At 36.1% G+C, this 24,161-nt stretch overlaps 2 protein-coding genes and 1 long non-coding RNA gene across 4 annotated transcripts in view; 1 reads left to right on the top strand and 2 right to left on the bottom strand.

Annotated features, from left to right (window-relative positions):
* LOC128243051 (nucleoporin SEH1-like) overlaps nt 1–4,446 on the bottom strand; it is a 41,572-nt gene extending 37,126 nt beyond the window's left edge. For both annotated transcript variants that reach the window (XM_052960541.1, XM_052960542.1), the window contains exon 1: nt 4,233–4,446. In XM_052960541.1, coding sequence (XP_052816501.1) covers nt 4,233–4,343 — 111 coding nt within the window. In that variant the 5' untranslated portion in view covers nt 4,344–4,446. The remainder of the gene's footprint in view (nt 1–4,232) is intronic.
* Nucleotides 4,447–7,901: 3,455 nt separating this feature from the next.
* On the bottom strand, nt 7,902–10,227 carry LOC128243055 (uncharacterized). Its single transcript, XR_008262759.1, has 4 exons — nt 10,039–10,227; nt 9,588–9,647; nt 9,164–9,238; nt 7,902–8,845 (listed from the first exon to the last, which is right to left on the bottom strand). It is a non-coding gene; the product is annotated as an uncharacterized LOC128243055 (long non-coding RNA).
* A 163-nt stretch (nt 10,228–10,390) lies between these two features.
* On the top strand, nt 10,391–19,934 carry LOC128243053 (neuralized-like protein 2). The gene is made up of 3 exons (XM_052960547.1): nt 10,391–10,510; nt 16,791–17,540; nt 18,128–19,934. Exons 2-3 carry the CDS (start codon nt 16,820–16,822, stop codon nt 18,247–18,249), a joined length of 843 nt encoding a protein of 280 aa, XP_052816507.1. The 5' UTR covers nt 10,391–10,510; nt 16,791–16,819; the 3' UTR covers nt 18,250–19,934.
* The last annotated feature ends 4,227 nt before the right edge of the window (nt 19,935–24,161 follow it).

Below are 24,161 nucleotides of genomic sequence, written 5' to 3'. Positions count from 1 at the left end.
TGTAATGTACTAAGAGGTATACCTTTATAATCATATTTCCATATACAGAAAGTGACAAGGATTCCGATAGTTTGCAGGTCGGAATGCCGATTTTAATGATTTGACCAAGCTACCGGAATCCCCTGAGAAATAATGATTAAACTATACTTAAATGTTGTTTGGGGTGTTCTTAAGCTTTAATATATGTTATGTACTAAGAGGTATACCTTTATAATCATATTTCCATATACAGAAAGTGACAAGGATTCCGGTACTTTGCTGGTCGGATTGCCGATTTTAACGATTTGACCAAGCTACCGGAATCCCCTGAGAAATAATAATTAAACTTTACTTAAATGTTTTTGGTTCCAAAATCTAATTAAACTATACGTAAATGTTGTTTGGGATGTTTTTAAGCTTTAATATATGTAATGTACTAAGAGGTATACCTTTATAATCATATTTCCATATACAGAAAGTGACAAGGATTCCGATAGTTTGCAGGTCGGAATGCCGATTTTAATGATTTGACCAAGCTACCGGAATCCCCTGAGAAATAATAATTAAACTATACTTAAATGTTGTTTGGGGTGTTTTTAGGCTTTAATATATGTTATGTACTAAGAGGTATACCTTTATAATCATATTTCCATATACAGAAAGTGACAAGGATTCCGGTACTTTGCTGGTCGGAATGCCGATTTTAACGATTTGACCAAGCTACCGGAATCCCCTGTGAGACAGAATGACTAAATTTCAATACTGTTTTCTTTTTCAGATTTAACGTAGAATAATATAGGAGTATTTCAATTACGTTTTTGAAAGTGATATTTTGTTGTATATTTGTGTCGTGTTCTATCTATATATTTCTTTTTTCAATCTGAATGATGTTACTGTAGCTGGAAGGGAAGACCGCTAACATGTGACAATAGAGTACCAATAATACATAGATGGATGTCAGACACAATCTGTTTCTTGATCCTTTATGCTGTTATTCATGTTGAATGGGGAAAACAAATTCACCGTTATAAATGAAAATTTATTTCTCGTAAACAATAAGAACAAGTAACATTTATTTCAAAACATAACAACACGAATGAGGAAAAATAGTTTTTTGCAACCCTGTCTCATCAAGATGAACTAAATCTTTTAAATAATGTTTAAGAAATCTTATATTTTTCATACACAAATAGCTGCCGCTTTCACTAAAGATTTCGTTGATCTTTTTCCTCTGGGCGTTGAAACTCCGGTGGGTTAAGTCCACGCTCCTCGGGAAGGTGCCGCGTTCTGTGATACCACAGAGGTACACTTCTTGTACGCCCGCGTCCAGAATTCTACCGGAATCCTTGTCACTTTTAGATTAAAACTCTTACTTCATTCTATATTCAAGCATTAAAATACTTGAAAGAGTATTGAAATTTAGTTATTTTAGTAATTCACAGGGGATTCCGGTAGTTTGGTCATAACATAATCAGCGGTAAACTACCAGAATCCTTGTCACTTTCAGATTAAAACTCTTACTTCATTCTATATTCAAGGCCTAAAAAAAAAAACATTTGGTTCGGGTTACCCGACCCTACCTACGGAATAGGCGCCGACCCTACCATTTTTATAGTCAGTTTGAAAAAAAAAAATGAAAAACTTAAAAAAAAAAAAAAAAAAAAATGTTTTTGTTTTTGTTTTTTTTAAATTGCTTTTCAATATGTAGTTTAAACCTTAAATGCTTATACAGAAGATAACTTTAACACCATTCTCCAATGATGAAAATGATATTCTTATATAAAGCCTTATAAAAAAAATAAAAAAAAGCCTACCTACCCTACCTATTTTTGAAAAGGATGTAACCCTAACCAAACATTTTTTTTTTTAGGCCCAAGCATTAACATACTTGAAACAGTATTGAAATTTAGTTATTTTAGTAATTCACGGGGGATTCGGGTAGTTTGGTCATAAAATAATCAGCGGTAAACTACCGGAATCCTTATCCATATTCCTTAAATACAGACTTATACTCATTATAGTCGTTTTATACTGACATGAAAACTACCGGAATCCCCGTACCCTTTCAGATAGTACTGGTTGAGAAGCAGTTTCCGACAGTTTTTATACGTTTTTATTGAATTATTTATACGTGTTTAAATACCTACTAAAATTGTTCACATTTTAGATAACTACAGCTCAAGCTGCTATTGTCGATATATTTTTCTCATGTGTGACGTCACACATAGTGTATCTAATAGGGGCGCAAAGAGGGTACTTACACTGTTCTGATTAGCTTGTGATGAGAAGCAGTTTCCGACAAATCGAATGCGGGGCGGATTTATGTGCCTATTGTGTGTTTTTATTATCCGTTTATTTGATGTACTAAATATAAGACTTTAATAAGAGAAATATTATTTAATTTTTCAGGATTTACGAAAAATTTAAACCTTAAAATATACGACAGTCAATTCATACTCTAAATCAGGCAGACACTGAATATCAATGATATTTTGATTCATTTCTGATATAAACTTTTGTTTGTATACATTTAAGTGAATGTATGTGTTCAAAACAAGCATGACACCAGTGTTCACAAATATATACACAATGATCATCGTTTGTGTAAGTCAATTAAGGAAAACCTTGTAGCTATTCATAGATATGCAAATTAGGTTCACACGCATGCGCATTACGCGGCGCGTGCCGATCCCCCACGTGCAAGTTTGTGTACAAAATGATAAATAAACATTAAACATTAAATAATAATAAAAGTTACTTACGTGTCTCGGTAAGAATTTCAACTTTTGATTACCTAGTTACCACATTGTTGAATTACAGTACCTTCTTTATGAAGATCTAAAGAAAGTACGCGAAAAAGCGATTTGTCGGAAACTGCTTGCCGTCGGAAACTGCTTCTCAACCAGTATGTACGTACATACGCTCTAGTCCAAATAATTGTACGTTGGCGGATTTTTTTTAGATTTTTGATATGGCAAATCCTTCACGTACAAATTGTTTAGTATCAAAAGTGGGTAGTTGTTCCGATCAGGATTCCGGGTTAAAGCATATAGAGTCTATAAAATATCATAAAAACAAGAAATATTACCAGATAATGTTATTTTGTATTAGTTCCGTACACAAAAAAATAAATATCCAACTTATAATTATGAGTTTGACTGCTTTTTTTCATTTCATTCTGTCAAAACATAAAGATATATACATGAAGGGCACCTGCAAGGCTTCAACCATGCTGTATATGACAAGTTCCTTGACATTTTAAGTGATTTTAATCTAACACAAATGGTTAATGAGTACACACGAGAAGGAAATATCCTAGATCTCTTACTACTCTCCAATCCGACCTTAGTACAATCAGTAAACATTATATCTGGAATCTCAGATCATGATATTGTTTCTGCTAGCATTAGTGCACGTCCGACTTCTCTTAAACAAAAACCTAGAGTATGTAGCGTTTACAGCAAAGCTAACTGGCCTGAATTCAGGAAATATTTCTCTACAGTTAAAGTTGACATCCTTCATAATCATGAACAAATATCTGTTGAGGAGCTTTGGCAGAGGTTCAAAAGTGCAATATCTACAGGGATAGCAACCTATATCCCTATCAAGCATATACGACCTAAAAGATCACTTCCTTGGATTAATAAATCCATTAGAAAGCTATTGCGTAAACGGGACAAACTATATCAAAAAGTCAAACAAAATAAAACAAACCACCAAATATGGAAACAGTTTAAGAAATTGAAATGTACTATAAAGATTCAAATTAAGCAGTCATATGACCGATACCTTGAAAATATATTGGATATCTCAAACTGTGAAAATTTGGAACCTGGAGTTCAGAGCAAATTCTCTACTAAAAAGTTGTACAATCTAATAATCGTATCGTAATCGTATTTTCTGAAAATCTTGGTGTCACGTGATTAAATTTGAACACAACTATGACCTAGATTTAAGGAATGCTTGTAATAGGATTTATTAAAATGCTAAATCAACTATCTTTAAAGCGTTTTTTGGTTTTGAAAATGTGTTTGTGAACTACATTTTACTTCATTTACCTGAGGATACAGTTATTTTGTCTGTACAATGCATACAAGTGAAATATCAGCGTGACATAAAAATGTCACGAATTCTGGTAGGGTTTGGATACGGCATTCTCTTCAGCGAACACGTCCAAAAAGGTAATATATAACGTGTTCGCTGAAGTTCTTTAGCTATATGTACCCTTGTCCATCCTACTGGTGAAAAAATACCTTCACTGTTTGATCACTGGAGCATGTGGCCATTCTAGTCCCATGAAAATCGTATGATAAGTCATGAATGAGGTCTTTATGGGTGGACTGAATACTCTTGGAAACAAACATAGTTTTGCTTTGTACACAAATAACAAGAAAACAATACAAGTCAAATTTCCTGACGTTTGTCGGCCATTTTCGAGGTTGACGTTATATTCTATACACGCTCACGGTCTGACCACTGGAATCTATACACCCCCATTGAAATGTCGTAAAATATATGAAAATTTCTTTATCCACATTTTTTGAGATTTCAGATAATAATTAAGACAAAAGATGACAATTTTAAATAAAATAAATACTTTGCAAGGAAATTATAGCTCACTGTTCCCAAGTTCGATCGACATTGGAATCTATACAGCTACACCGTAGGACACCGGAGTCTTTTCAACTCCAATGTAGCACTAACATTGGACTGTATACAGCTTTATATTAAGACAGATATTGGAATCTAAACAGCTTCAAATTTGAGAGATCTTGGATTCAATAAGCCTAAAATTTGGACAAACATTGAACGTTATACAGCCTCAACTGAAGACAAACATTAGAATCTATACAGCCTCAGCTTAAGACAAACATAAGAATCTATACAGCCTCAACTTAAGATAAACATTAGAATCTATACAGCCTTAACTGAAAGCAAACATTAGAATCTATACAGCCTTAACTGAAAGCAAACATTAGAATCTATACAGCCTCAACTTAAGATAAACATTGGAATCTATACACCCAAGCTTAACTTCAATATCATCAAATCTGAAATGTAACGAGAAACTCAGCTTTAAACCCGTAGATACTTCTTTTATTAGCAAACAAATAGACAAACTATCTGCCAAAAAGGCAACCGGCCATGATGGCATTCCTGCCAAACTACTTAAATACTCCAGAGATACAATTACTCAATCAATTACAGATATGGTTAACATGAGTTTTTCGTCTTCAGTCTTCCCAGAGACTCTAAAATTGGCCCAGGTGACTCCTATCCACAAAAAGAACAGCACATTAGACAAAGACAATTACAGGCCAGTGAGTATACTCCCGATAATGTCAAAACTATTTGAAAGAGCCATAAACACTCAGCTAACGGAGTTCTTTGACCTACATTTTAATAGTTCACTTTCTGCCTTTAGACCGGGATATGGCTGTCAGAGTGCCCTCCTAAAAATTACTGAAGACTGGAAGAAGGCTCTTGATGATAACAAGTATGTGGCAGCGATTCTGATGGACCTTTCTAAGGCTTTCGATTGTCTGCCTCATAACTTATTACTGATGAAACTTGGTATTTATGGTGTCACTGATAGTGCACTAGAACTCATTTCTGATTACTTAAGCAATCGCAAACAATGTTTGAAACTTGGTACAGAAATAAGCCCACTGAAACATATCTTTAAATGAGTACCGCAAGGATCTATTTTAGGTCCTGTGCTTTTTAATATATTTATCAACGATATTTTCAACTTTATACATAGAAGCAATCTGTATAATTATGCTGATGATAATACTCTATCATATAGCGACAAAAAAATAGACAACGTTGTCAAAACTTTGGAGTCTGATAGTAATATATTAATACAATGGTTCTCAGATAATCATATGAAAGCCAACCCCGAAAAATTTCAAGCCATTGCAATAGGACAAAAAACTAAGGACCAAAATATAACCTTTAACTTGAATGAGACAACTATAAAATGTGAAGACAGTGTCAAACTCTTGGGTGTCACAATAGACTTCAAACTTAAATTTGATGTCCATATTTCAAGCATTTGCAAGAAAGCCTCAAGACAGCTTAATGTTTTAAAGCGAATAGGTCATAACCTTTGTAAACTAGGAAAGTTAAACATATATTACTCATTTATCCTATCAAGTTTCAATTTCTGTCCAATTACTTGGCATTTTTGTATACTAAGAAGCTTGAAAAAGTACAAGAACGAGCCCTCAGATTTATATACAATGATTACACATCTGATTACCCAAAACTTTTATCTAAATCAATGTTGCCAACTCATAAGCTTAGAAGGTTAAGGTCCATTGCTATAAAAACCCATAAAATTATCCACAAGCAGGGTCCAATGTATCTACATGACTTAGTGGTTATAAAAGAACATTCCTTTAACTTTAGATTTAAGATGATGGCTGATATCCCAATTGTAAGAACTACAACATATGGGTGCAATTCTTTCAGCTCCGGTGCCCCTAAACTCTGGAACTCCCTTCCGCAACATTTCAGGGAAGAAACTAATTTTAATCATTTCAAGAGTTTAGTCCGGGCATGGAGCGGAGATAACTGCAAATGCTCATTTTGCATATAAGAATGCTGTCATATATCATGCTGTAAAATGTCTTAATCAAAGATATGTTGGATGGGACCTAGCGAGCTTAGACTGCCTAGGCAGCTGGTCTCTTTCAATGTGTCTTTGATTTAAATAATGTTAATTAATTGTGACTTCTTTTGTTTTATTTCCCATGCTAAATGCATTGTCGTATTACCTTGTGATTAGTATTTTCGATTAACTTATGCTTTAAATTATGCTAATTTACCTACGTTTTATATACAGCCTAACGTCTATCAACTGCCAAATATGTTTTTGTGATTTTATTATAAGAATTATTTATTTGTTTCAAGTGTACATGCTGTACTGAATATTATATATTATTATTATCCCTGATGTGTGTGATATATTAGTAATTAATTTATTATAAGAATTATTTATGATGTGTGTGATATATTAAACGTATTTATGCTTTTTTTATTATGTCGGTCAAAAGCTATTCATAGCTTATGTTAAACTGTTGATGATAGTACCCGACAATAAATAAATATTGACTTGACTTGACTTGACTTAACTGAAAGCAAACATTGGAATCTATACAGCCTCAACTGAAGACAAACATTATAATCTATACAGCCTCAGCTTAAGACAAACATTGGAATCTATACAGCCTCAACTGAAGACATACATTGGAATCTATACAGCCTCAACTGAAGACAAACATTAGAATCTATACAGCCTCAACTGAAGACAAACATTAGAATCTATACAGCCTCAACTGAAGACAAATATTGGAATCTATACAGCCTCACCTTAAGATAAACATTGGAATCTATACAGCCTCAACTGAAGACAAACATTCGAATCTATACAGCCTCAACTGAAGACATACATTGGAATCTATACAGCCTCAGCTTAAGACAAACATTGGAATCTATACAGCCTCATCTTAAGATAAACATTGGAATCTATACCGCCTCAACTTTAGACAAACATTAGAATCTATACAGCCTCAGCTTAAGACAAACATTGGAATCTATACAGTCTCACCTTTAGATAAACATTGGAATCTATACAGCCTCAACTGAAGACAAACATTAGAATCTATACAGCCTCAACTGAAGACATACATTGGAATCTATACAGCCTCAACTGAAGACAAACATTAGAATCTATACAGCCTCAACTTAAGACAAACATTGGAATCTATACAGCCTCACCTTAAGATAAACATTGGAATCTATACAGCCTCAACTTTAGACAAACATTAGAATCTATACAGCCTCAACTGAAGACATACATTGGAATCTATACAGCCTCAACTGAAGACAAACATTATAATCTATACAGCCTCTGCTTAAGACAAACATTGGAATCTATACAGCCTCAACTCAAGGCAATCATTGGAATCTATACATCTTCAAGTTAGGACAAACATTGGTGTCTATACAGTCTCAGTATTGTCTTGTACATATACAGCTTTTAAAAAGTATTTAGCAACAGCTTTGGTTCTTAATCTGTTTTATTGATCATATACAATGTGTTATATAACATGAGGTACACTGAATGTAGCAATCACATGCAGGGAAACCCTTAGATATTTTGTAAGAAAAATGTTGAGTTCTCTGTAGCCACTCTATATGTATATGCATAAAGAACACATTTTACAACAAAAAATATATCTGTTTTATCTTGAAGGCTAGGAATGGACATGTACATGTACCCTATGACACCAACACAATATAATCAAAATAACAACACATTTAAATTTGTTAAAATGTTTGATAATATACGAATAGGTATTCAATGAAGAGTATAATAAATACAGTTTAAAATGGTAAAACTAAAATGACACATTCGGTCTTGTTTCATACAGAAAAATGAAGAGAATGAAGGTACACACAGTGTCAACATAAATACATACTATCCCCAAATAAGAAAATGTTATGATAAAGGTTGATTACTCGCCACTTAACCTCATAAAAATACAGGTAGTTACAAGAAAAAATTCAAGTATGTGGATGAAACAAATGGAACACATCCAAGTTAACTGAAGACTCTGACTATGTCTGGATTTATCTTATCTTGCACTGTCAAAGAATATTTTTTCCATATCCATGTTTAATGGAATATCATTACTATTAATATGGATATTCATTATTGTAGTGCATACTTGTTATGTAAGTTAAAATAAATCATGTTCAAATAACAAAGGAAACACATCCAGATTGTCAACTGTAGTGTGAACTTCATTATTTCTTTACTTTCTATGTTAAGAGAACCTTTCTTTCTATTCTTTGCCTGAAAAAATAAATAATAAAGATATAGATTAAAAGCATCCCCATTTATCAAAGATCAGCAGTTAGCAATTTTTTTGGCAATCTTGGGCATTGGTCAGTTCATATGCAATACAGAAATAAATGCTGTTAGGAGGAAATTACAAGAATTTCAAATGTATAAAAAACATTTTCGCATAAAGTTTAGTTGTAGAGGATCTTTTAGGATTATGATATAGTAATACTGGCAAATTGAAATTGGAATACATGATACTTATTTCATGGCAAGATTTAAAGTTTAACACAGTATTCACATATTTAGAAGAAAACAAATACAACATACATATTATCGTTCTTCAATGCTGCATGCAAATCCTTATTCGCCACCTCTCGAACACCATTTTTCCATGAGTACATACTGCAATTAAATCATAATATAAAAGAAAATTCTATGAAAAATCTTTCTTTTGTTGATCACCTTCAAAAATCAAAGTCTTAAAACCTATTGTGCAAATATTAAGAAGTTTTTTTACAACAAAAGTATGCTATATGGATTGCCTGTACGGTAGTATTAGGCAAAATATATTAAAACATACTTTGTGGTTTGCTTTACTGTCATGATATTATTTCAAAGTCTGAAGCAGTTAAATATTCCTAAAAATCCAATAAAGAAAAAAGTCCAATTCTAGGATCACAATACACATGATATCATATTGGAAATCATGATTAAAAAAGAAGGTGTTTTAAACATTTCTTGTTAACATTACCGTACAATAAGACTCTTTCCTGCCTTCCCTCATCATATTGCTCTCAACAATCTGCATAACCTGAAATTATATTTGAATAATGCAATACTTGATAACTTTGTCATTATCAACTATGACTGTAAGTCTTGGTATAAAACCTTCAGTTCCCACAGTCTTTGATATTCTTCAAGATATATTACAAAAAGAAAAGGAAAATCTTTACTGTGCATGATATCTGATAGATCTGCTTTCATTGCCACAATTGATGAAAATAAAATTTAAACAAATGGGAGCAATTCTCTCAACTAGAATCTGACAATGCATTAAGAATGTTATGAATCAGTCAATTATAACCACAAACACTTGACAAAGTACCATTATGAACCAAACATACATAAAATAACATTCAAATATTCGTCTTTGATATTTCAAACGTCAAAATAAAATCATATATCTTTTACTGTTAGCATACTTGATCCCAATCCTTTCGTACCACAGCGACACATCATGGTGACGGAGAAATTACAAAGTTGACTTGAGGCTGTTTATCCATGTCGACTTATTGGAAGTCCAAGTTATAATCCTTAAAATAGCTATTATACAAAAACGGGAGCTTAAAGGGCTATCCGGAAATAAAACTAGTTGAAATGGTCGCAGTCAACAGTTTCATGGTTTACTTTACGGAAAAATTTAAGGGTGTATAGATTCCAATGGTCAGACTGTGAGCGTGTATGGAATATAACGTCGACCCATTTTCGAGTTTACCGCTGTATGCTGCCTAAGACACATGACCATTGGCCGTTACAAACTCAATCGTCCAATCGAAACATTTTACTCAAAAATGAATTTCCGGAAGCGGAAGTACTTTGGAGTATTTTGTAGTTGGAGCAGATTTTCAGTATCCATACTAAAAAACCGAACACCCTACTACATTAAACACTTAGGTAATGAAACTTTGCTCAAACAGCTATAATACACTTTTCGTCATGCACTGTGTTCAAAAGACAAAGATATCAGTCATTTCAAGCTAAGACCACAATTTTCACCTCATGATTCAATTGATGGGTCAATATTTCACTGGTTCCAATAGCGAGATTAAAATAACCTGATTTATATATGTTTAGCGTTAGTTTTATCATTCAGTAAAGAAATCCAGTTATCTTCATGAACAACAATTTTAGCACCTTGTAAATCTGTCGATCAGCGAGTATTTGGCCATTGTCCCATCAGTCAAAACATCACAATTAGTAATTCATAATTGATAATCTCCTAATCCGATAATTTGGCTGTGTGTCATCCAATTACCGAAATATCGCCTGTAGGCGAGCTATTGCCAATCGGAATGTGCATTGAGAAGACCCTTATGAAATTATATAAGTAGAAAAAGCAACATAATTATCTAAAATCTTGTCAGGCATTAATCAAGTTAATATATAATTGATATATGTATTGCACAAACAAGGCAAGACATTTTAAACATTGTTGCTTTTGATGCAGACGGTCAACGCCATATTGGCAAGGTTGCGCCAAGAAAATCAATAACATGACATTTTAACAAATATTTGATGGTTTTAGTGAAATGTTCATGATAAAAACTGTTTTGCAATTACAAATTATTTTTGTTGCTTTATGTAGAGTTTACTTATTATTATTACTTACGGTATTTTCCTCATGTTTACAATGTCAGAAATATGGCGAGATCACAATTTTGTCAGAACAATTTTCCGAGTTTATTTCTCAACCTTCTATCATGTATTTGTAATTTTTACATCATGGACAGTGATTTTAAATGTCGTTTGCTTCTAAAATGTCAGCATATTGAAAATTATTCAACCAAAGACAAGTAAATCACAGCAGAGCTGAATGTGACATTCGTACCCAATTCTGATCGTATCCAGGGTTCCCACGCTACCGGGAAAACGGGATAAAGTCAGGAATATCATAAAGTCTGTTCCCGGTCGTGAAAATGCCTTGAAATTTCCGATAATAGGTTAAAATCGGGAAAAAGCCGGGAAAAGTACTAAAGTTCGAACCGTTTTGGGTACAAAACTAGTAAAAGTAAGTAGTCTCTATCATCTAGACGCTTGCATCTGACACTATTCTGTATTGAATAGACTGATCAGAGCGGCTGAATGATCGAGACTAAGAAGGTATCGTTACCACATGTAAGCATTTATTGATCATGATTAGTAGCTGTGTCTGCACTGCCGTCTGCATTTAAAAGTTATTTTAAACGAAAAATTGGCCGCAGTTCGTCGGGATTCTCTTTATTATAAGCTGTCAGAAAGTATCGTGGGTGCTATCTACAACGATCTTTTAAGTCCACAGTATGCTATTGATCATGTATATTAGCGATCTTTGCATTCATCGAAAGATATTTTAAACGTGAAATTGGCCAAAGTTCATTAAAATAAACTTTACATACGCTGTCAATAACATACATGAATGCTAATTGCAATGATCTCACTAGTCTGCGAAGTGCTACACAGCCTGACAAATATTTGCTATTCAAGTGTGAATCTATTAGACTGATCTTGCTCAAATTTATAGACATTGAGAAGACCACAGTTCTTTGGCCAGTAGACATCATAATAGTTTTAAACTTGTGCAAAAAAGTCACTTATTTTGCATTTTCACCCATAGTTGAAGCAAAGAACATGGATTAATGAAGATTGATGTTCAGATATAGCTGTATTGCATGCTCACTGATGCAAGTAGATTTTTTTAAAGAGAGTTTAACCCTTTTAAAATGACACTGGATGTTATGAGTTCAAGTTCAATAAATGTTTAAAGCTTCCCTCTCACGGATTGAACAATTTGACAACTTTTTTACTTTTGACTTAGAACGGAACGAGTCAATTTTGGCGAAAATCCATGAAAACCAATTATATAAGACTGCTGACAAAAAAATGGATCGCAGATATTTATATTTAAGTTAAAAAATTTCTTTAACCGTTAGTCAACCATATAAACATAAATTTTCGAACGGAAATATGAAAATCAGGGATCTGATCTTTTGTCGGCAATCTTTAATCGTTGGTTTGCAGATATTTACGTCAAAAGTTTCTCTATCTTAGACAAAAAATAAAATAAGTTGTTAAAAAGTATATCTATGAGAGTGCAGCTTTAAAAAATGTTGAGAAAGTAAGTTTTTGTTCAGAGAGTAAAACTTTTTTAATGTGATATTTGATTATATTTACCTTAGGCATGCATTTATCTACTAATTATGAAAATTGGTATTCTGTATACGGAGATCAGCCGGCACCAAACCATGCTGGCTGATCAGGGTCCACACTGTTCTATGCACAGATAGTAGGTAAGCCTTTAAGTTTCCAAGTAGCAAATAGCCTAGACCCTGATCATGCCAGCTGATCAGTGTCTACACTGTTCACAGAGGCCAATAGTATTCAGCATGCTAAAGGTTAATCATGTTGTTCAATACATGTCTAAGAAGTTCAGAAAGTGAAAGGTTTTGTTTTTGAGAATAAAAAACCCTTTGAAAATGACATTTGATGTTATTATGTCTCCCCCTCTCTGGGGGAGACATATTGTTTTTGCCCTGTCCGTCAGTCCGGTAGTCCGTCAGTCCGTCAGTCCGTCCGTACGTCACACTTCGTTTCCGATCGATAACTGGAAAACCGCATGACCTAGGATCACCAAACTTGGTAGGGAGGTTGGTCGTGAGGTGTAGAGGATCCCTATTGTTTTTGGGGTCACTAGGTCAAAGGTCAAGGTTGCGGCGACCCCCAATATAAAAAACATTTCTGCTCAAAATCTTGAGAACGGTTTGACCTAGGTTCACCAAACTTGGTAGGGAGGTTGGTCGTGAGGTGTAGAGGATCCCTATTGTTTTTGGGGTCACTAGGTCAAAGGTCAAGGTCGCGGCGACCCCCAATATAACAAACATTTCTGCTCAAAATCTTGAGAACGGTTTGACCTAGGTTCACCAAACTTGGTAGGGAGGTTGGTCATGAGGTGTAGAAGATCCCTATTGTTTTGGGGTCACTAGGTCAAAGGTCAAGGTCGCGGCGACCCCCAATGTAAAAAACATTTCCGCTTAATATCTTGAGAATGGTTTGACCTAGGTTCACCAAACTTGGTAGGGAGGTTGATCATGAGGTTTAGAAAACTCCTATATTTTGGGGGGTCACAAGGTCAAAGGTCAACGTCGCTGTGACCTCTAATGTAAAAAAATATTTCCGTGCAATATCAGGAGAATGCTTTGATCTAGGTTCACCAAACTTTGAAGTGAGGTTGGTCATGATGTCTAGATGATCCCAATTGTTTTGGGGGTAACAAGGTCAATAGTCAAGGTCGTGGTGACCTTCCATGTAAAAATCATTTGCGTGTAATATCTTTATGTCTCCCCCATTCATGGGGAGACATATTGTTTTTGCCCTGTCCGTCAGTCAGTCCATCAGTCTGTCAGTCAGTCAGTCAGTACGTCACACTTCGTTTCCGCCCAATAACTATAGAACTCTTAGACCCAGGAACTTCATACTTGGTATGCTAGTTGGTCATGACTAGTAGATGACCCCTATTGAATTTGGGGTCACTAGGTCAAAGATCAGGGTCAACGTGACCTTGAGGTGAAGAAACGGTTTCCACTCAATAACTAAAGATCCTTTGGGTCCAGGAACTTCATACTTGGTATGCTAGTTGTTCATGACTATTAGATGACTCCTATTGATTTTGAGATCAAAAGGTCAAAGGTCAAGGTTACCTTCAGGTAAAAAATGTTATGTTGGCAGTGACCTTAAGCTTAAAAATGGTTTCTGCTCAATAACTTAAGAACGCTTGTACCCAGGAACTTCATTCTTGGTACGCTAGTCGGTCATGACTAGTAGATGACCCCTATTGATTTTGAGATCAGTAGGTCAAAGGTCAAGGTTGCCATGACCTTGAGTTGAAGAAATGGTTACCGCTCAGTAACTAAAGAACACTTGCACCCAAGAACTTAATACTTGGTATGCAAGTTGGTTATGTAGATGATCCCTATTGATGTTGTGATCAGTAGGTAAAAGGTCATGGTCACGATGACTGTGAGCTGAAAAATGGTTTCCGATCAAAAATTGAATAACGCTTGCGCCCAGGAACTTCATACAATGCAAACTTCGTTTACATTTTCCATGATTAATCAACAACACTTTCTTCTCTTCACTATTTAATATAATCGAATAAACCAAACTTCACTGTTGGTTTGTCTCCAGTCCAAAGTTACAAATTTCATGTCCATCATTTATTTTTTCTCAGCTACGACCACACAATAGGGGAGACAAGCGCTTTTTCAAAAAAGCAATCTCTAGTTTAACAAGTTGTTTATTAAATGTTAAAAATGGCCAATAAATTTATTTTTTGCATGTTAAAATGTTAACAATATTTCACTGTAATGTTATGTTGTAATAACTGTGAAAAAAGGTTGAGAGAAAGTCTGGAATTTGTAAAAAAAAAAACTTGAAAAAGTCTGGAATTTTACTTGCAGAAAAATGTGGGAACCCTGCGTATCAAAATAAGATTCGCCCCCTGCACTTCATGTATTTTGACAGTTCATTTACGAGGTCATTCTTATTGTTTCAAATGCATAGCTGTGTTGGTTTTTGTTTCATTTTAAATGCTATTTAGAGATAAACTATGTGACATAGACAAAGACACTTTTGCTGAGCCAATAATGATGCATTCTTTTAAGAACATTTCATATAGTAAAAGCAATCAATTTGAATGTTAATTTTATCTGAGGTGTGTGGTATGGCATAGTATTTGTATCAGGTGTTACGATAAGTATCACTACTCCCAATAGTCTTTAATTTGACTTGAGGGAGAAGTCACTTCTCCCAAAATTTTCACCCTAGTGAGAGCCCTGTACATATATAATTAACATTACAAGGTCTTTTTGCAAGCAAAGTAAATCCTTTTTTTACATACAAAACAATGCAGTCACTATACTGTTCATATCTCGTGATTATTTTAGTTTGACAAAAAGTTTCCTTAAGTATATTACCGGTACAACCTCCAGCTTGAGACTCCTAAGGTGTAGAATCACTTATTTTGTTCAGGACAAAGATATAAAAAAAACCTTCAAGATCTCGTTCAATCTCCATGCACAGAAGACAATATGACTTGGTAGACTAAAATATGTGCTGTTAAGAGACGATGTAACATGACCAAACAGCATGTATCACTTTATCATATTTCTTAAACAAAACACAACTGCAAGAGAAATTTCTGCTGTACCTTTTTTTACAGAAAGAGAGGTTTTAAAAGGACTTGGGTGTCTTTACTATAGAAACCTAGAAGAGATTCTACAGGTATTCTACAAGTAGAATGATATTAAAATCAACAACATACAAAAATCACCTGTAAATGTCCTGTGGTTATTATATTTCCTTAAATTGACCTTAACAAACTTTTCGTTAAAACATGCAATATTTGTTCAAAGATTTTTGTTGGTTTGTTATTACAATTAGGCATTTTGATTGCAGCTATATTGACTCACACATTGTCATAACTAGAACAAGACCTTCGCTGGTAAAAATAAAAATGCTTCCCAAGCTTGCTCTAAATTTGAATTTTATATAGCGATCACTGATCATGTTTTTTTCCCAAGCTAAGAGGGAGGAGCTCCTAAGCCTCTTATCTTGAGCATTATAAAATGATGTCAAAGTACTAGAAAGTGGACTTTTGGGTGAACAAGCCCTTATAGATACAATAGTGCTTGAGAACCAACATTTTTAACAAGACGTGCTGTTTAAAAGTCAGAACACAGGGATGCTTTCTACCAGTGATGGTTTTGTGGGCTTGTGCTAATACTGAACAGGGAGATGAAATTTCAAATAAACAAATACATGATCTTATTTCTAAAAGTACTTTTCTGAGTATATATATATATATATATATATAGTAATCTGGCTATCCGTCATCTCAATAGTGAATACTATTACCATTGCAAATAACTCCCAATACTATCACAATTCTATATACATGAAATGACAGGGCTTTGTTAGCTTGTCTGTAACAAAAAAAATCTGTTGACATTTAATTGCACAAGATATTTACATGAAACATAATACACATGTTGCTATCTTCTAGACAAAAGAAAATGGACAAGCATTGGTATGTGCTTGTGGTGCTCTTGTTTCATCTAGTTTTATTGCCTTTAGCAAACATTGACATCCATTTGCTTATTATGTTTATGCTGTATCTAAATGGAAAGTTTTTTGTTTTCAGGATTACCATGACACATGCCAGCAACATAAATGACAGATGAAACAGACTTGAGACCTAGTAGAGTAGGTCCAATGCCAGTGACACGATTCCATCCGTATCATGGCTTAAACATCACTCTGGAAAGTGAAGACCAAGTTGCCTGTAGAACAACCAGCTTTGCTCATGCCTTGACATTCAGTGAAAAACCCCTGAAACCTGGGGAAGTGTTCTTGGTCGAGATTGAGAAAAATGAGAGAGGTTGGAGTGGTCATTTAAGAATAGGATTGACTCAGTTTAATCCGAGCAACAAATTTGACTTACCACAATATGCATTACCTGATTTAGCAAACATGGGTAGATCTTGGATTTCAGCAATAACAAAATCATACAATAGAACTTACACAGAAAATGATGAACAGGGCACATCAGAACCATATCACTCTGTGTTAGGCGATTCCGAAATAATTCATACACCACAGGGATCTTTCAACCGAAGCCTTCTGTTGCCCTTGAATAGACTGAATAACTGTAGTGGTATTTGTTCACATCATTTTAAACGAGACCAGGAGCCCATTCTTCCAACGGACATTGGCAGTCGTATAGGAATCATGTATCAAATTGTAGACAATTTTGCTGAGATGCACTTTATAATCAATGGGGAGGATCAGGGCCCAAATGTGAAGAATATTCCTTACCAGGCCGGACCCCTCCATGCTGTTGTTGATGTATATGGCACCACCAAACAAGTTAGAATCATCCAGCTTTATGGAGGTACATGCAGAAATTGGAAATAGATCTTTATTTTATAATCAAAAATAAAATATTCTTTATTTTAATGCTTGTTGGCCTTCAAAAAGTTTTTATTGCATTTATCTGTTACCCTGTGTTGGAAAAATATATTTTGATGACTGCCTAGGCTGCTACCATAAATATTTTGTTATTCATTTCTAGGCCAAGTAAAGTTCCAGTTAACAGTTACCTTGCCAATTTTATTTTTTAGTCCCAAACCTTATGATATTTTTTTGATGAATAATTATTAAATAATATTGGAAAAATAAACCATATGGCACTATCTTTTATTCAAGGTGATCTTGTGTTACATTCTTCCCATCATTTATATCAGTATCCGTATGTATGTAAACAATACAACGATATACTTACTAAACACCTAAAAATAATATTCATAAGTATGGTGTTTTCCATACCTAGCCTGTTTTTATCATCATGTAACAGTAACCTCAGCGTTATTTTTATTTGACCTTTTCAATCTGTACATGAAGGTTAAGAATAAATGTTTTAAAGTAGGTTATTTATTTGCAAAACATCACAATGACTGATCAGGTGGCTTGTTTTTTCAGTGTCCTCATTACAGAACGCGTGCAGAGACCTGATTCTCCAGCGTATAAGAAAGAATCACATAAACAGTCTGCCTTTACCAAACAAAATCAAGAAGTTCCTGAGATACGAGTGTGAACTGTGATAACATTTTGTGTTGTTTTGTTGAGCAACTTTAATTGTGATATGAGACACAAATAGTGGCATAAATGTTCGATGATTTGTTGGTTACATTTTGGACTTCTGCCAGTTCCCTGAACATTGTTGAATTGAAAGTTTTTCTGTGTTTGTGTTAAGCTCATGTACTTTTTAAGAAAAAATGTCACGGTGCAAAAACTTTTACCATGGCCATAACATTAAAATCTGTTAAGACATTTAAAACACAAACTTTCATTTTACCATGGCAAACTGAACATTTGGTTTAACCAGTATTTATTTTGAAAAAATAATCATTTCTCAGAACACATATAATAGCAAGTGGACAGATAATCACACAGTTATCATGATAGTCAATATTTGTAAGTATAAAATAGCAGGAAAAAGTGCTACTAGCAAATAAGCTACACATTTACAGAGTTGAGAAAAAAGCATAAATGTTTGTTTTTTAAGTCTATTCTCTAAGTCTGAACATTTATAGAAAGGGATTTTCATTCACATAACTTCTGCTTTTAAAATTGTTATACACTAAATGTTGTCATCTACTTGGTGATGCTCTTGTTTAAATGATTCTGACCTCCACAGATACCAGTGCTGTTATTATTCCAAGACATTAATCCTCCAGTTGTAATGAATAACTGTTCAGTCATGAAAAGAAGGTTATTATGCCCACCTTCAAAGAAGAGGGGTATATTGCTTTGCACATGTTTGTCGGTCGGTCGGTAGACCAAAGCTTGTCCAAGTGATAACTTAACAATCCCTGGACGTATGGTCACCAAACTTAACATGAAGGTTGGGCATGACCAGTAGATGAACCCTATTGATTATAGATGTAATCGGGTCAAAGGTCAAGGTCACAATGACGTTTAATGGTAAAAGGATTTTAAAGCTTGTCCGAGTGATAACTCAACAATGCCTAGACCAATGGTCATCAAACTTGACATGGAGGCTGGGCCTGACCAGTAGATGATTGATCAAAGGTTATTGGGTCAAAGGTCAAGGTCACAGTGACCTTGAATGCGAAATTATTCCTTGACTGATAATTCGACAATGCCTGCACCCATAGCCCTCAAACTTGACCTGGGGGTTGGGCCTGACATGGAGATGACCCCTTTTGATTTTAGGGGTCATTGGGTCAAAGGTCACAGTGACCTTGAACACAAAAAGCTTGTCTGTGTGATAACTTGACAAGCCCTGCACCCATTACCCTGAAACTTGATATTTAAGTTTTGGGTGACCAATTGATGACTCCTATGGATTTTGAGGTCAAAGGTCATGGTCATAACTCATATTCATCATTAAAATTTCGTCATATTTACTTATTCCCTGCTGCGAAGAGGATACATAGTTATCTGCAAATATCAGTCATCATCTGAACATGATTAAAAACTGTACCTAATATCCTCACACTTTGAATAGTTATAATCTTAAAACTGCCTCAAAGGCATCTAATGTCAATGACAAATCAGCTGTCATTTCGGTCCATGCATATTTCATTCAATTGTCCAATTAATCCTGACAACATGGCTATCAGGGTGGGGGCATAATGTTTGACAAACATCTCTTGTTATCTATTATCTTACTAATCATGTTGTTGTATCATGTTTATAGTAATTTGCAATTATGACCAACTTGTATTACTTTAAATCCATGAAAAATAAAGCTTTGCTTCAAGACCTTTTTCATTATTGTAATGCAATATTCTTGGAAGACAGGTATTATATAAAGATTCATCATTTGAACTAGAACCAGCCAAAAAAGATCTTAAACCAAAAATGACTTGGTTGGAAATAATTATTTCTGCTTGTTTAAATTCACTTGTCTATCAGCCAGCTGCCTCCTACTTAACTTGATCACTTGTTTGGCAGCCAGCTTTCGCCTACCTAGCTTTATCATATGTCTGTCAGCCAGCTATCTCCTACCCACCTTTATCATATGTCTGTCAGCCAGCTACCTCCCACCCAGCTTTATCATATGTCTGTCAACCAGCTATCGCCTACCCAGCTTGATCACTTGTCTGTCAAGCAAGCTATCTCCTACCCAGCTTGATCACTTGTCTGTCAGCCATCTATCTCCTACCCAGCTTTATCATATGTCTGTCAGCCAGCTATCTCCTACCCACCTTTATCATATGTCTGTCAGTCCGCCCGGTTAGCTCAGTCGGTAGAGCGTCGGACTGTTAATCGGACAACCCGGGTTCGATTTCCCGGGCGGACCAGGTCAGTTCTGTTGTGATTGGTTATGAAATCCTTTCTACGACCATTCGCACTGTACCACTGTCCCTGGCATGTACAGAAGTTGTCAGTTCCTTGCAGAAGTGAAGGCACCTAGTACTGGTTCACCGCCCAGGATAGGTGTGCGGTGGTTGAACTGTCACTCTGGGACCCTTCAATGTGCTCACGCCGGTACCCGGAGTATAAACTACTAACACCTCACCATATGTCTGTCAGCCAGCTATCTCCTTCAAGGTTTATCATATGTCTGTCAGCCAGCTATCTCCTACCCAGCTTTATCATATGTCTGTCAGCCAGCTATCTCCTACCCACCTTTATCATATGTCTGTCAGCCAGCTATCTCCTACCCACCTTTATCATATGTCTGTCAGCCAGCTATCTCCTTCCAAGGTTTATCATATGTCTGTCAGCCAGCTATCTCCTTCCAAGGTTTATCATATGTCTGTCAACCAGCTATCTCCTACCCAGCTTTATCATATGTTTATCAGCCAGCTATCTCCTACCCAGCTTTTTCACATGTCTGTCAGCCAGCTATCTCCTACCCAGCTTTATCACTTGTTTGTCAACCAGCTATCTCCTACCCAGCTTTATCATATGTCTGTCAGCCAGCTATCTCCTACCCACCTTTAACATATGTCTGTCAGCCAGCTAGCTCCTACCCAGCTTTATCACTTGTTTGTCAACCAGCTATCTCCTACCCAGCTTTATCATATGTCTGTCAGCCAGCTATCTCCTACCCACCTTTATCACATGTCTGTCAGCCAGCTATCTCCTACCCAGCTTTATCATATGTCTGTCAGTCAGCTATCTTCTACCCAGCTTTATTATATGTCTGTCAGCCAGTTATCTCCTACCCACCTTTAACATATGTTTATTAGCCAGCTATCTCCTACCCAGCTTTATCATATGTCTATCAGCAAGCTATCTCCTACCCAGCTTTATCATATGTCTGTCAACCAGTTACCTCCTACCAAGCTTTATTATATGTCTGGCAGCCAGCTATCTCCTACCCAGCTTTATTATATGTCTGGCAGCCAGCTATCTCCTACCAAGCTTTATTATATGTCTGGCAGCCAGCTTTCTCCTACCAAGCTTTATCATATGTCTGTCAGCCAGCTATCTCCTACCCAGCTTTATCATATGTCTGTCAGCCAGCTATCTCCTACCCAGCTTTATTATATGTCTGTCAGCCAGCTATCTCCTACCCACCTTTATCAGATGTCTGTCAGCCACGTCTGTCAGCCAGCTATCTCCTACCCAGCTTTATCATATGTCTATCAGCCACTTCTGTCAACCAGCTATCTCCTACCCAGCTTTATTATATGTCTGTCAGCCAGCTATCTCCTACCCAGCTTTATCATATGTCTGTCAGCCAGCTATCTCCTACCCAGCTTTATTATATGTCTGTCAGCCAGCTATCTCCTACCCACCTTTATCAGATGTCTGTCAGCCACGTCTGTCAGCCAGCTATCTCCTACCCACCTTTATTAGATGTCTGTCAGCCACGTCTGTCAACCAGTTACCTCCTACCCAGCTTTATCATATGTCTATCAGCCAGATATCTCCCACCCAGCTTTATCATATGTCTGGCAGCCAGCTATCTCCTTCCAAGCTTTATTATATGTCTGGCAGCCAGCTATCTCCTACCCAGCTTTATTATATGTCTGGCAGCCAGCTATCTCCTACCAAGCTTTATTATATGTCTGGCAGCCAGCTATCTCCTACCCAGCTTTATTATATGTCTGTCAGCCAGCTATCTCCTACCCAGCTTTATCATATGTCTGTCAGCCAGCTATCTCCTACCCAGCTTTATTATATGTCTGTCAGCCAGCTATCTCCTACCCACCTTTATCAGATGTCTGTCAGCCACGTCTGTCAGCCAGCTATCTCCTACCCAGCTTTATCATATGTCTGTCAGCCAGCTATCTCCTACCCAGCTTTATCATGTGTGTCAGCCAGGTATATCCTACCCAGCTTGATCACTTGTCTGTCAGCCAGCATTCTCTTACCAAGGTTTATCACTTGTTTGTCAGCCAGCATTCTCCTACCCAGCTTTATTATATGTCTGTCAGCCAGCTATCTCCTACCCAGCTTTATCATATGTTTATCAGCCAGCTATCTCCTACCCAGCTTTATCATATGTCTGTCAGCCAGCTATCTCCTACCCAGCTTTATCATATGTCTGTCAGCCAGCTATCTCCTACCAAGTTTTATCACATGTCCGTCAGCCAGCTATCTCCTACCCAGCTTTATCATATGTCTGTCAGCCAGCGATCTCCTACCCAGCTTTATCATGTCTGTCAGCCAGGTATATCCTACCCAGCTTGGTCACTTGTCTGTCAGCCAGCATTCTCTTACCAAGGTTTATCACTTGTTTGTCAGCCAACTATCTCCTACCCAGCTCTATCATATGTCTGTCAACCAGCTATCTCCTTCCAGCTTGATCACTCTTTGTCAGCCAGCTATCTCCTACCCAGCTTGATCACTTGTCTGTCAGCCATCTATCTCCTACCCAGCTTGATCACTTGTCTGTCAGCCAGCTATCTCCTACACAGCTTGATCACTTGTTTGTCAGCCAGTTATCTCCTACCCAGCTTGATCACTTGTTTGTCAGCCAGGTATGTCCTACACAGCTTGATCACTTGTCTCTCAGCCAGCTATCTCCTACCCAACTTGATCACTTGTTTGTCAGCCAGGTATGTCCTACACAGCTTGATCATTTGTTTGTCAGCCAGCTATCTCCTACACAGCTTGATCACTTGTTTGTCAGCCAGCTATCTCCTATACAGCTTGATCACGTGTTTGTCAGCCAGCTATCTCCTACACAGCTTGATCACGTGTTTGTCAGCCAGCTATGTCCTACCCAGCTTGATCACTTGTTTGTCAGCCAGCTATGTCCTACACAGCTTGATCACTTGTTTGTCAGCCAGCTATGTTCTACACAGCTTGATCACTTGTTTGTCAGCCAGCTATCTCCTACACAGCTTGATCACTTGTTTGTCAGCCAGCTATCTCCTACCCAGCTTGATCACTTGTTTGTCAGCCAGCTATATCCTACCCAGCTTGATCTCTTGTTTGTCAGCCAGCTATCTCCTACCCAGCTTGATCATTTGTCTGTCAGCCAGCTATCTCCTACCCAGCTTTATCATATGATATATCACCCAGCTTACTCAAAGACATCTTCAAGTTAATGAATATTCTTGAAGGCCAATCAAAGTAAACTGGTATTAAATTTCATGGCAATTCACTAGAGCTGACCAAAAACAAAGGCATCTAAAGTTGCTTTGTGTTGTGATTAAGATTGGCAGCCATACGTTTCAATGGACAGCAACGGCATCAGGCACGTCACATCTGTCTGCACTCAAAGCTGAGCAGTTCTTATCTGATCTTTACCAAACATGGTAACAATTTTAATGGACAGATTATCTAGATAAAGTGTACAAAAGAAGTATGATATATGGCACTATTTACTCTGGAGTTGTGGACCACGATGTAAAGTAATTTTATCAAATTGACAATTACTCTTCTCACTCAAAGATAACAAGTTACAATATTTGGTAACCATGTTTATGGGTATGATGTCTTAGCAAAGTTTGATGACAATAATTGTTTATGTAAAAAATTGACCAAACTGAACCTGTCTGCTCACTCACTCAATTAAGCATTC

The sequence above is a fragment of the Mya arenaria genome, chromosome 8, assembly GCF_026914265.1.
Source record: "Mya arenaria isolate MELC-2E11 chromosome 8, ASM2691426v1".
NCBI classification, from domain to species: Eukaryota; Metazoa; Mollusca; class Bivalvia; order Myida; family Myidae; genus Mya; species Mya arenaria.
The sequence above is the reverse complement of the archived record's forward strand: the minus strand, read 5'-3'. Positions and strand labels throughout refer to the sequence as shown.

Excerpts from the sequence above, each read along its gene's own strand:
- LOC128243053 (XM_052960547.1), top strand. The coding sequence starts at position 16,820 with ATGACAGATGAAACAGACTTGAGACCTAGTAGAGTAGGTCCAATGCCA. Across the intron at positions 17,541-18,127 it reads AATCATCCAGCTTTATGGAG|TGTCCTCATTACAGAACGCG; the intron begins GTACATGCAGAA and ends TTGTTTTTTCAG.